General features: G+C 41.9%; 1 protein-coding gene across 2 annotated transcripts in view; it reads right to left on the bottom strand.

Moving 5' to 3' along the window:
* Nucleotides 1–13014, bottom strand: part of gbf1 (golgi brefeldin A resistant guanine nucleotide exchange factor 1) — a 146459-nt gene extending 133445 nt beyond the window's left edge. The window contains exons 1-3 of one of the 2 annotated variants that reach the window (XM_034100521.2): nt 12642–13014; nt 10371–10474; nt 8162–8228 (exon numbers count right to left, since the gene is read on the bottom strand). In XM_034100521.2, coding sequence (XP_033956412.1) covers nt 8162–8228; nt 10371–10466 — 163 coding nt within the window. In that variant the 5' untranslated portion in view covers nt 10467–10474; nt 12642–13014. The remainder of the gene's footprint in view (nt 1–8161; nt 8229–10370; nt 10475–12641) is intronic. The other variant, XM_034100523.2, reaches the window with a different exon arrangement.
* Nucleotides 13015–13711: the final 697 nt, after the last annotated feature.

Below are 13711 nucleotides of genomic sequence, written 5' to 3'. Positions count from 1 at the left end.
ATACAAGTAGAAGTGTGTATTTACCTGGTAGTAGGCTGTCAGTAATGGCTACGCCTCTCTATTTGGACTGTTAGATCTCGGCAGACTGGCAACTTTAAAAGTAGCTCTCGGCTCACAAAAGGTTGAGCACCCCTGGTCTAGATAGAGAACGTTAGCGGATACAACTGATATCGTCTCCGTGTGGACGGGGCCTAAGACTGTAAGTGGTACATTAGATGGATAACGCGTTTGTTTTCTCTTCTGTGATGAATGGATGTGGGCATCATGGGAAGTGACAGTAAGTCACACTGCAGGTCATGCAAAAGCAATTCAGATGCTCACTAACTCTGCCTAGCATCGGGGCTGAACTTAGAGGCACATTCATTCACATATTCAAAACCTAAACTTGACATCTTCAGAAATGGTCAATACCAGCTTGTATAGTCAATCTGTAATGCTGTTCAGCCGATCAACTTGTCAGCAGGGTCAGAGCACAGGGCTGTTTTTAGAGCAGACCTTCAGGTGATGAGTGGCCGCTGGATTCAGAGGTGTTGAAACGGCTTCAAACCCTACCTGGAACCTGCTGTTGTATAAACGCTCAGTGATCAGGGGGAGTAATTAAAGCAACACTTAACTTAAAGCTCGCTAGCTCTGGAGTAAGCTTAAGCAAGGTTGTTGTGCGTCAGGGTATCCGTCTGTGCTGAACCCCAGTTAGCACCTCATAACAATACGCTCAACAGAATATTAAAACAGAACCCAGGTTGCAGAGGAAAACACTACATTCCAGCAACGAGTCACAGCTGACCACACAGAGAAGGTCTCGAGACCTCACTGATCCATCCGACTCTGTGGGCCATGCGTGGAACAGACAGGGCCAGCTTAACAGAAGTCTGAAAGGATACACAAACCTAAAACTGAGTGGTCAGAAAAGACTTTGAAGGTAAAACCAATGAGTCCAGTGGTCAAAGTCACAGCAGGGAGCGAGCCTTAAACTGAGGGATGTTGGAAGACAAGCACATTCTCCCAAATGTGTGTTCATAGCAATATTTGGAAGATAATGAATAGCCAGTTGAAATGAGAAACACTGCAGTGTACTGTATTACTGTACGGTACTGGCAATTCATGCACGGGATGTCTAGCTGTGCTCAGGTGAGAAAATCAAGCTGATAGGCGAGTAGGTCACACTATGGTGAGCTCCAACCAAACTGCGGACATGAAGACCCAACAACGGGTTCCTGACAGCAACCGATACAAATGTGTGTTAGGAGGATTGTGCGTTCAGTTTCCTTTATCAGTTAAATAATAATTGAAACTGAAACCATTAAGGAAAATGCTTTATCAATATCAAGCCAGAGCAGTGTTTGTTTAAAACTCTTACACTTTTGTCTCTTTAAAGTAAATACAAATTAAAAAATCCTTAGTTAATATATAAAACATTCTTAAGGGTCATATCATTGTTTTTCATACTGTCTGTGCTATTTAGCTGTTATCCTTGCTCATGTATCCGACTTGATGTCTGTCGCATGTTGATGGGATCTAAAAGGGCTTTAACTGGGCCCATGTGCTTTATGTGCTTCAATCCTAACTGTATGTGTTTTCATTCTGCTCATGTGTTTTCTGTGCTTATGTGTATGTGTTCTTGTAATGCCATCAACCTGCCAGGGACTGCAGATGAAAATAAGCCTTTATGGCAGGAGTGTCCAAACTACGGCCCGGGGACCAAATTGCGGCCACGGTCCATTATGAATTGGCCCTCAGCATTCTAAAAGTATAATGGACAATGGCCCACACATGAAACGTGCGCTTGCCTTACGTATATCACACAGTAGTATTCATGTGTTGATAGGCCTACTCCTCAAATAAATTCTATCATTTCATTTGAAAACATTTCTAACAAATCTTAGTTGATAAAAAAAAAACGCAATAGCTTATTTGCATAACAAGCTTGAAATATACTCTTCCGATTTCCACTTATTATAAGCAGTCTGAGGCTTCCGTTTTAAGGGTAGAGTTGTCAAACCTTTGTGTAACAAAGTAAATAACATGACTCAAGTGCTCATGTTGATTAATGTGCATTGTCCCTTCTTAAAAAATGAAATAAGGAAACATAAGAAAAATATAGAATTCCTTCTGTATATGCTGGAGGCTTTGTTGTGTCTTTTGTTGTGTGTCCCCCTCAGCCCAGCCGGCCTTCCACCTCACCCTCCTCTCTTGGTGCTCAGGGGGGATACTTTGTTTCGCTCACATCTTGCCCACTGTTCCTGTCAGCACATCCGTATCCTCGGCGGCACCCTGGATGGGCTCTGTCTATGCCTGAGCCCGACCCAGACACCCCTAGCATGATTAATAGCCCTCTGCTGGGACGCTCCATCCACTCAGCACATTGTTGAGAGCCGTTGAAACAGTACAACAGTTGCATGCATCTTCACACCGGGCATAAGCCCTGCCTGTCAGGCCCCGGTTAGGGTACTGTTAACTGGCCAGATTTACAGCTACTAACCAGTACTAGGTGGCAGTGTGTCTGGGGAGGGGGACACTCCTATTAATCATAGTTATTGTGATGGGGGCTTTTACAACCAGCAGGCCAAAGGCTTGCCACTGTATAACACCTGTATAATCCATGGCACCTCCCCAATGTAGCTAGCATTGTTATTCTCTGTGATACCATGGCTTGTTAGATCCATTGATTTTTTATGAAATAACCGTTTTTAACTGTCATATCAAATAATAGGCTGACAGAAAAGGATTTTCCAACAGTTGAATGACGAAGTAATGTATCAAGGAAAAAACATGTTAGGCTTTGCTGCTTTTAAATTGTTGAGTGAATATCTTTGGGTTTTAAAATGTCGGTCAGCAAACTCTTTCAGCCCGGGCTCTAGGAATTTTTTTTTTACATTTTATAGACAAAACAAGAACAAATTAACATAAATCAAATCATTAATAATACAATAAAAAATGTATTGATTGAAAGGTTGAAAATAAAAACATGAAATGAGCAACAGTTAAGGAAACTCAGATTGTGCAGTACCTGGTGTTACCATCCATGCATCGCTTATTATGCATGTAGATGGGAAGTTGCTGAAAAACGACGCTTGCCTTACTGAATATGTCAGTTATGAGAATGAAACTATGACAAAGACATGCGAGCAAGAACACCTTTAGCCATGTGGATGAAATTCAGGCCCAAAACATTGTGCAGGTTGCCAACACTATTTTCCATTCAAATACCGTATTGTTGTGGTTTTCTGAATTGCTGTTGCCTTGACTAGAGCACAAATAATGTATTAATCAGTCATTCCATTATTGTAATAATCAAATTCTACGAGTTCAGGGTTCTCAAATGTAAAGATTTGCTGCTTTTTTTAATATATATTATATATATGAAATATCTTTGGGGTTTTCAATGCAACAACCAATTTGAAGATACTAATTTAAGAATGTTATGATCCAAAGAAATTATCTAATGAATCAATAGTGGAAATAATCAGGGTTTTCTCTGTGCATGTACAAATATTAAGGGATTAATTTATCTGAGACTATGGGTGTTTCTCAATGTCGAGGAAACCGGTTCCAGAGCCACTATTTCAAGGATACTACGTCATCGAGTCTCGTCGAAGGACTGTTCCAATGTCCAGGATGCTTGGAATTCTACAGAGGCCGGCGCACTTCATTGCGGGACATTTTGAGGCTGCACATGTGTAGCCTCCACGTTCTTAAAATCCCCACAATGCTTTGCGCACGGACCAATTTCCCAAATCTTTGGCGGAAAATGTAAGGCGGGCCTCTCATATGACGCCTGCACACTTGCTAGCCTATTCCATTCTTCGTTCTCCGAATGCCAGGAAGGATTCTTGCCTAGCCTCTGATGGACCTGACTCGTAAGACAAGGAAGCGTCCTCGACATTGAGAAACACCCTATGTTGACCCAACCTGAGGCTATAAATCTGACTGACATTAATGTAAGTGACATCTCCGCCCACACAGTGTATTGTCTTTTGACCATGTCATAAAAAGAACTGACAGCAGGACTGAAAATGTAACCCCTGATCTCATGGTTAAAGCTTCAAGACAGCGGGGCAGACATGTAAAGAATTGCCGTGAGTCAGATTATCCTTGCTCAGAATGCCTCCATGAGTAAACATATTTGCATAAGTGGCTGAGCGACATGAATTATGGCTCCTCTTCCTCGGCATTTACCAGCTGCCTTCTGCCAGTTCAATTGGGAGTGATATATGTGTGAAGATCAGGTGGTGGGAAAGAGGAAGGGAGGGGTGAGAGGGTGTAAGGGGGGGTAAAAGGCCACAACTAGATCCCAAGTGCTGGGGCTGTACCCCCCGTAGGACCACCAGCGCCTGCCTGACTACAGCTGGGGACCAAGACAACACACACTCACGCTTGACCTTGAAATAACACAGACGGCATGTGTGCATTCTCCCCTGATGACTGACATGACGGCAAAATGTGATGAATTAGTGAGGTTGTCAGTAATGCATGGATTAGACTGTGAAAACATGAAGGAAATATATTCAAAACATCATAGTATCAGTGTTTCCCACAGATATGAAATATACTTGTGGTGGTTGCGGGGGGAGGGGGAGGGGGAGGGGGTGGCTGGCTTTGTGACGTGCAACAACATTAACATGAACCTTTCTGTTGGTGGCTTGTTAGCAGACCCTTCACATGATGGCAGAGCCAACAGGTACAGGAGGCGTAGAGCGAGGGATCATGGTCCACTAGTTAATCGACCGCAGATGGGGTCGTGCTCGCGGACGGAGAGGAAAAACAAATGAAATGGGTTGCGAAGTATACTTTGGCGGCCGTTAATATACCTGGGCGGCCCACCCAAGTAAAGTCTGTGTGGGAGACCCTGGTATCATTATACCGCTGCCACTGAGCACCTTTTTATTGCAACAAAAAAGAAAAAACAGTGCAGACAACGAGCATTACACATCGGTGCCTCAAACTATGTCATTCAAAATATATATTTGTCTGCAATAATTCTACTATTCCATGCAGAATTAGCTTTGTGCTCATCTTTGGGGAAACCAGGGTAATTATTGTAAAGGTCAGCAGGAGAGTAATCAAATCATCCTCTACAATGTTCACTGCCATGCCCCCTGATATCTGCGTGTGGGGCTGTGCTGGTGATTACAGTCCATTAGAGGTGTGCTTGTGAATGTCGTTAGTGTTTGGATGGAAAGGAGAAAGCTGCCAGTCAAAAGGCCACTCTCGCTTTGTACCTGGGGGCTGCAAGGGGCTCTAAACCTGTATGTGTATGAATAAAAATGAAGGGATTTAGCAGCAGACTGTTTCTTCTGCAGACTTGTCAAAGATCTGACCTCCGCTGCAGCAGAGGGGGGTGATGGGAGGAAAGAAGTGGAGACTTAAGAAGCTGAGTGACTTCTGGATAAAAGAGGTCCAACTGAAAAAAGATAGAGGGAAAGATATGTATGTCAGATTGAGAGGCGGTTCTCCGGTCTTTCGAACTCTCGGAGGTATTGTCCCGCAATAAAATAAAATTCAAAGAATTATTCAACAAGAGATTGAGAGAGATTTGTCTGTGCGATGAAATGGTATACAGGAGAGACCGCCTGCCAGCGTCAGGTGGGAGGGGAATACTACAGCTGCAGATCAATACAAAGTTCCAGAACATTTAATACAATAATACTTTCACTATGTCTGTTTTATTTGTTAGTTGATCATCAATATATATATATATATAAAAGCCAGTTTGTCCTACATCAGTTGCTTGTTTTTATTCCAGTTTAGAGCCCGTTATACACAATCCAGATGGCCTATTCATGTAAAGCTACTGCTCACAAACAAGCACTTGTGAAGTCAAATCACACCTGAAGGATTGTTAAGGTTAAACAATAAATGAACATATTCAAAATAATAACCACACTAATATTAAGTTGTGCACAATATATAGCAACAACGTATTAAAGGAACAAGGCATACGTGTCATTATTACTCAAAGTTTAAACCTATGTACTATGTTACTATTTAAATGTAAACCAAAGAACCTTGTAGGACAGAACAAAAGATATGTTTCTAAGCCAGTACATATTTAAAGACAGATGCTGTGGAAAGCACTGAATGATATGGGTCTAATGAGGTTAGGGATGGGGCATTAGATATCAAGCCATCCCACTTAAATCAGAGGAACGTCCCCTGCTTCCTGGGAGCAAGGTGCAGCTGAAGCATCACAACACATGGTCCATCGTTGGCCCGTCTGCGTCAACTGTGCTCTCATTGTTCAGGAGCGGGAGGCGACCTTACATTCTCCAGGAGCAGGAGAAAAGTGAGACAAGACTTCCTTTCCCAGAACAATCTATCTCTCTGCTTGACAAGACTCCCTGCTATATTTACCCAACTAAAATTGCAGATGATATACTTCCAGCTGCACTGCTCTCCAGCTCTTTGGCACATGGTCCTGTCAATCACATTAGTTACAACAGAACAGGAACGCCAGGGCAGTGAGACCCTCAGCCAGACGGAGAGAGGGACTGAGAAATATGGAAAGAAAGGAAATAAGAGAAGAAAGACAGAGGGGCTGAGAAACCTTGTGGGGACTAATTCATAGTGCCTTGGCTGGTTGGTGTTAGTTGCTAGAAGGAGAGGAGTTACACACCAGAGTGAATGGACTTACTGGGCTTGTATTAAGCAGACAGCTGGGCTGCTGCGAAGCCTCAAAGCAGCAACAAAACACAGCCCACCCACAAGACTTCCTGACAAAATATTGCTGTGTTTCTTTACGAGATCTATTTGGTCGGTATGCTGCTGCAAAAACAAAACAAATTGATCAGTCTGTCAGCATTGAGCCCTACTGTGGTTATTTGATCTCCATTTTGTGTCTCATCAGGGCAGGGATGTAACATTTCAGAGGCTGGGGGCATAGGGGATTTGGGCTTAAGGATGCAACAAAGGCTTTCAAACCTCCTTGACATGGATTCATTACTTCATGCAAATGCGCTAAAAAAGCTGAAAAAAATTCAGTATTTTTTATTCGACTTCCATTCTATTCAAATATAATACAGTACAGTGTAAGAGAATTGGTTTAACAGGCTTGTGGTGATTTAAGGGCTGTGGGGAAAGGGTTAAAGAGGGAGGAAAAAGAAAAGAGGTGGGTAGATTCCTCCTCAGCCAGCAGTGCCTGTCCATCTCACAGCAGCACTGGCATTCCCTGGAGGGAGACAGCAGCAGGGGGAGGGGGGGGGCTTGATGTTTTGCATATCTGCCATTGCTCACAACTTCTACAACTTGAGCTGCAGGGCTGTGGGAGCTGCCAGAGCTCTCATTGCAAAGGCATGACAACATGCAGGACTGTCCTCAGGCCAGCGTGGCTCTCTCATGAGAAGGGGTGCTGTCAGACACCACCACTGCATTTACACACTCAGGGACTCACACATGATCAGGCACCACACGAGTGTTAGTGTGACCAGACTGGAGAAGGTCTAGGATTATTAGATTACATTGCATTTAGCTGAAGCTTTTGTCCAGATCCAATAAACAATAAATGGATCAATCTCAACCCCTGATTAAAAGCTTAAAGGTGGGGTAGGTCATTCACTTCAGAAACACGTGTTGTTATATTCCATGGAATGCTCTTAACATCCCGATAGCAAGGAACACATTAAATGCTTTGACAAAAAATACATACAAATATTTCATCTGTGGAAGCCAGTTATCTGCCTCGGCCCGCAGCAGATAACTGGACGGCCTACCTGCCTGTCAGCCTTCCATCTCGTGCACAAACTTATCTCATGCCCTCATTGGTCATGTGCACGTTCGTGTGTGTTGGAGGAGGGGCTCTGGAAGGAAGTCTGAAGGGGCAGATTTTTTCCGGCTGCGTATTTTCAAATTCTAGCGCACTCGAGCTGGTTTCTCCGTTCTTACCTTTAAGTCTTTTATCACTGCAAACCTGATGGACAAAGCGAGAAAGGGGCCCAATGCACGTGCTGTTGGCCCCACCAGTACCATCAACTCCAGAGCTGAACTCATGGCTTTTCCTGAACCAGACCAGACCCTGGTCCCACTCTCATTTCAGCCACCCAGTGTTATTCATATTTCAGTTGACATGGTAGTTGACATGAGAGCCTCATTTCCTGTCAACATGAGGTCAAACAGCTCGTGAAACCTGAACTAATCCCATCACGTACACCCCATCAGCCCCACGTACCTTTAATGTAGTTGAGGGTTTCTTTCAGGTGGGCAAAGCTGTTAAGTAGAGGGTCCTGCTCTTCATCCTGGGCAGAGAAAAACATGATGGATGAGAGCACGAAGACATTCAAAGTAGTTCAAATATAATATAATATTCAGTTTCAGGGTCTATTACATTGAATGTGTGCTATAAAACCAACAACTCTAGTGACAGCAATTATTTAGAATATTAAGTTGTGACTTTTTAATTACAGCAGCATGTAAAAGGTGTATGGATCTGCATGTAGAAAAAGATTATCTCTAAATACTGCTCAAATATCCTGCTGTACAATTAAACGTCATATTACTCTTAATGTTATGTTGTTATTACAACAAATGTGAGGGCACACATTCTATAGCTTTATCAAAGGTTTGTGTTTGGTTGCTTTCACTTTATCTTAAGGCTCTTAAGAGAGGCGTTGGTTAATAGGTAATAATGCCCCTATAAATCCTATATGCTTAGAAGTCATCCAGAATGTGCCACTGAAAAGAGCTTGGCTTAATGTGGAGTGTCTTTGTAGCCGAGTGGTCACAGCCAGAGTTGGGTAATAATAATACTTTTGTCGGTAACGGAGTAGTGTAACGCGTTTATAATTCAGTAATCACACTACAGTTACTAACATTGCCCCAACACGCGTTACTTACTAAAATCAGTCATAATCACACTGACAGACAAGAGAGGTTTCCGCCACAGGTTTATATGTACGTAATCTGCTCGACTTGCGCGTCCACATCTCCGCGTGCAGTGCTGCATAAACATGGCTGAGTCAGCGATAACTTTCGAGGGGTGGAGGTATGCCCATTATTTTGAGTTCGTCCGAAGAATAGACAGGAAGGGACGGTGAGGTGCAAACTGTGTCCAGGCCAGAAGCCGTTATCCACTGCTGTGAACACCACGTCAAACACCTGCAAAGAACACGTGCTAAGGTGAAGCTAATAGCTAAGGACCCCCGAACCCAGAGGGAGGATGTTGTGAGTGCGCCGCCGCCGACCCCGAAGCAACACAAATTAGAATTTGGAGGACCGGTAACCAAAGCAGAGATGGACAGGCTTGTAGCATCCTTCATAGTAGAGGACATGTTGCCCATGTGCACAGTGGAATCACCATCGTTCAGAGATAGACTGCGCACAATACAGATAGCAGGAGACAAAGGACAGCCACGGTCAGATAGAAAACATTCAGGAGCTATCTGGATCAGTCTTATGCGACAATGAAACTGAACTAAAGAGAACATTTGAAACTTTAGCAGTCTGCGTGATCTGCCTGTACGGAGGGGCGGGCCGGCCCTGCGAGTAAAGTAACGAGTAAAGTAACGAGTTGCTTTATGTAGAGAGTAACGAAGTAGTGTAATATATTACTTTTTTTTTTTTTTTAAAGTAATATGTAATATATTACTTTTTTTTAGTAACGACCCCATCTCTGGTCACAGCCATGTTACCTCGCTGCAAGGGCCCAGGTTCCAAAAAGCCTTAGGAACTTGAGCTACATGTTTTAGATTCTTTTTTTAATTTCTTTTTAAAGAAGCATTATTTAATTTGAGTAAATTCATTGTAAAAAGTATTAATAACACATCTGTCTCACTTCAGATCAAGTATCTGAAAAAACATAGTTTAAAATCATCCCTATAGTTTCTAAACCAGGGACCCAAATGCATGCTGGTCCTTCTACACTAGCATGCAAAAGAAGTAAAGATGAGGTTATTCAGACGCTTGTGTGCACTCTTTAGCCATTCCTGAGATTATCATTGGGAAAACAGTTCATTTCAAAATAAAGCTTTCATCACAATATCAGAGTTATGATGAGCAGAGAAAGAATTAGTGGCAAGAAAAAGTTCTACCCTCAAGGGGGATATGTTCAAATGCTCCGCCACCATAAGCCCAACAACCAAAATACAGTATGTCTGGATATGGGTTTGAGAGGTCGAGCATCAGAAAACAAACGGAAATGTACCAAAATCATAGTTGTTCTCACTGATCCAACAGTCACACACGTTGGTTAGATGGGGAACCCTACAGGCTCTCTTTCTGCCCACTGAGCAGCCCCTCTGCCGTTGTTTGGAAGCAGTTTATTCAAAGGTTTTATCAAATCACAAAACCGTATACCATTTAGTCCATTTGTATATCTTTATTAGAGCTAGTCTTTATTCAAATAAAGTATAGTACAAATAAAATGGTTGTGATTAACTCACCAGTGGAGTGTGGGTATTCCACCTGGAGTTCCTCTTGATAGCTCCAACAACGGTACTAATCTCACCCTGGACGATGTAGATGTTCTTGTCCACCATGCTGCTTTCTGAGAGACAAACGGAGAAGGAGAAGGTTAGTTTGGCCCATAATGATATATTATCAATTGTATTGTATTTAACAAGCGATGCGTTGCTATGTATGTATGTATGTATTTTATTCAAATTTTTCATCAAATAACCCATTTCTCAAATATTTCATTTGAAATGTGTCTTCCTTCTACTATTTGAAAACGTTTCAGTCAGCCTGATGAACACTTATCAGCTCTTCAGGACACGTCATTCTACAGTGACTTCAGTGTCAGTGAGACATCACTGATATCTAAAAAACAACAAACCGCTTAACATATTGTTAACACATTGTTATCTATTATGTTGTGACATTATCAGAAAATGTACTTCTATAGTATACTTCTATGTCTATACAAAAGAAACAGAATGTACATGAGATATAGGAATAAACGGCTTACTATAAATAATGAAATTGATACCACCTCGACATTAATTCAATCTGATTGTGCTTCTCGTGGCAAACATATTTTGTCATGAGATTCGTGTATTTCAAGTCGGATATGCAATCATTTAGACAATATTAAATTATGAAATTCTGCAAGAAGTATATAATATATTAGACTGTAAACTTATATTTCAACTCAAAACCTTTACCCTAAAATGAATATACATTCTGATAAGCAAACAGCACATTTCCATGTGTACATTGAGAATGGCTTAAACCAATATGGATAACCAAACAAAATCAGAATGACATACTGTTCATATTTGACAAGCAGTATACCACAAAGTGGTTGGATTAACCTTTTCCCTGTGTCATGAAAGCCATGGCATATAATACTCTTACATTACAGGAAGATGTATGAATGTATGGACTAGGTGACAGAGGCCACATTCTTTAAATTCAAGGTAAGCACCATATTCAATAAGATAAGACGATTAAAATATGGAAGGTAGAGGCCGGGATGTAGAGGCATAGGGATAGACGTACAGCTGATAAGACTGTCATATACAGTATGAGGCTCCACTAGCAAATAGGATTTTCAAAACAACAATTCTTATTTGAATCAGTGGGGTTAAGTCCGGGTCTGATATTGTATTTCCCAAGAAATCTGCACAGTGCAGGGACAGTAAACTGTCAACTTAGTGGAAACATATTAGTTCAGGAAAAACCTGCAACACAGTTTACCTTTAATCATTGGAAAATGTTTTAACAATAAAAAGTAAGTCTCTCTTTCCTTCTTATTAGTAATAAATGCTCTATATGTATTGAGCAGGCAAGAATAAATCACTGCATACTGTCTCACATCAGCTGCTTATTGGAGCAGGAGACAATGTACAGTACTAGACCATTGTTTCATAAGACTGGGTACCAGACAGGAAAACAAATGCTTCCAATCAACACTTTCAACTCATCAAAGTAGATACAGCCATCTCAAACGTGTACATGTCTCCCTTCCAGTACCTTTCACTCCATGTGAATGGAAGCTCAGGGGCCAGAGGGACTCTATGCTTTTCACAATGGTTCTAGATCATCTAGATTAAAAGCGTTTATGGAACCGTTATTCTTGCCAGGTGATGGTGTTAACACATTCTCTGCATGAAAAGAGCTTTTCTGGAGACAGACTTGCAAAGAAGAACATGGACCACTGAACCTTTTGGAGAAAATGTAAGACTCCCTCCCTTGCTCTGATATCAATGCTAACAATCAGCTGGGTGGATGAACATCTCTGCCTGTCACTCCCAACACATAAGTAACATAATGCAGTCATAGAATACAAGCTACTGATACAAGTCAGCGTGTTATCTGTCAGGTAAGAAGGTGCTAGCAGGCTAATTAGATTACCTAGCTACAGTATGGCAGTGGCATATATTCAGAGGCGAAGCTATCAAGCTAGCTCTTCACCATACCATGGTGTTGAAAACCTATTGACAGACCTCTGGGACACAAACACAATAAAAGGACAAGTGACTACTATTAAGTTAATATAAATCGACCTACTAGTTTTAAAAATAGTTTCGTATATTTCCTACCCAGAAAGACCCCAGCTAACTACTTAGCTACGTGTTCATTTGCTAAGGAGAGGTGTCTTCCGTGTATGTCCTCTCGGACAACAGTACTCTTTTCATGACATAATATCAAAACGCCTGTTGGAAGATATATATACGTACGCGTCTGTGGTTATTAAGAAATAATGAGGTTACCTGTGTGTGGCTGCTATTTCAGAGATGGAGTCCTGCTGTAGCTTATGCTAGCCTAGCGCGACAAGCTAGCAGGCTAGCCGGCCAACAGTGAATGAAGAAGACCAAAGTTCAGTTCAGCACGACAACAGGAAAAACTAATGTTTTCGGACATTCCACTGCGTGATACCGTAATAATTCCAAACACCACGTATTCATTCACTCTTCAAAATAATGCTCCATAAGTGAATAAAGTGAACACCTTCCTGCAGCTGTCAATCTGGCCTTGGTAAACACACTGACGTGGAAAAGCTCCGCAGTCTCAACCTAGCCTGATGACGAGTTATGATTGACAGGCTACTAAACTCTTCACTTTAACCGTAATATTAGGCTTTACAGTTCAAGAAACATCAGACAATAAGAGTTTCAGATTTGATAAATGTTTTGTATTTGTTTTTTTCTAACTAGATAGACAAGATACCGATTCCACAAAATGAATTATCACTTGTAGTGCAGAGAAATAAGGGCGGGACAAAGGCAGCAGTACAGAAGTAAGTATGGTTGCGCCGGGCTGATGACGAAAGCACGAGCTGCATCTCCATGGCATAGTCCAGCCTCTCTCTCACTGTGTGGAGGTTCTCTCTCTCAGTGAGACTGTGGAGGCTGCTTTCTGTTCACTCTCTTTCTCAGGCTCAACTTCACTGAGACTGTGTGGAGGCTGCTTTCTGCTCACTCTCTTTCTCAGGCTCAACTTCACTGAGACTGTGTGGAGGCTGCTTTCTGCTCACTCTCTTTCTCAGGCTCAACTTCACTCTCAGTGTGTCTCAGCTTCTTGCTCTGGCTCTCATTGTGGGGTTAATTACTCTGAAGAAGAATATTGTATACTGATTTAGAGAATTTTTTTCTCTCATGCTGATCTGTTCAACTTTGCCATGAATTATAAATAAGCATATGCTATAAAGCCTAGTTTTGCATTTGGAAATAGCAACAGAGCAAAAGCTAATGACAACTGTAAGGTACAGCTTGAATGCTTACCAAGAGCCCCATGAAAAATAAAACATGTTAAACATATATTTTTATGATGGACATAATTT

Source organism: Pseudochaenichthys georgianus, chromosome 15 (assembly GCF_902827115.2).
Source record: "Pseudochaenichthys georgianus chromosome 15, fPseGeo1.2, whole genome shotgun sequence".
Lineage (NCBI taxonomy): Eukaryota > Metazoa > Chordata > Actinopteri > Perciformes > Channichthyidae > Pseudochaenichthys > Pseudochaenichthys georgianus.
This window is presented reverse-complemented; position numbering and strand designations above follow the sequence as displayed.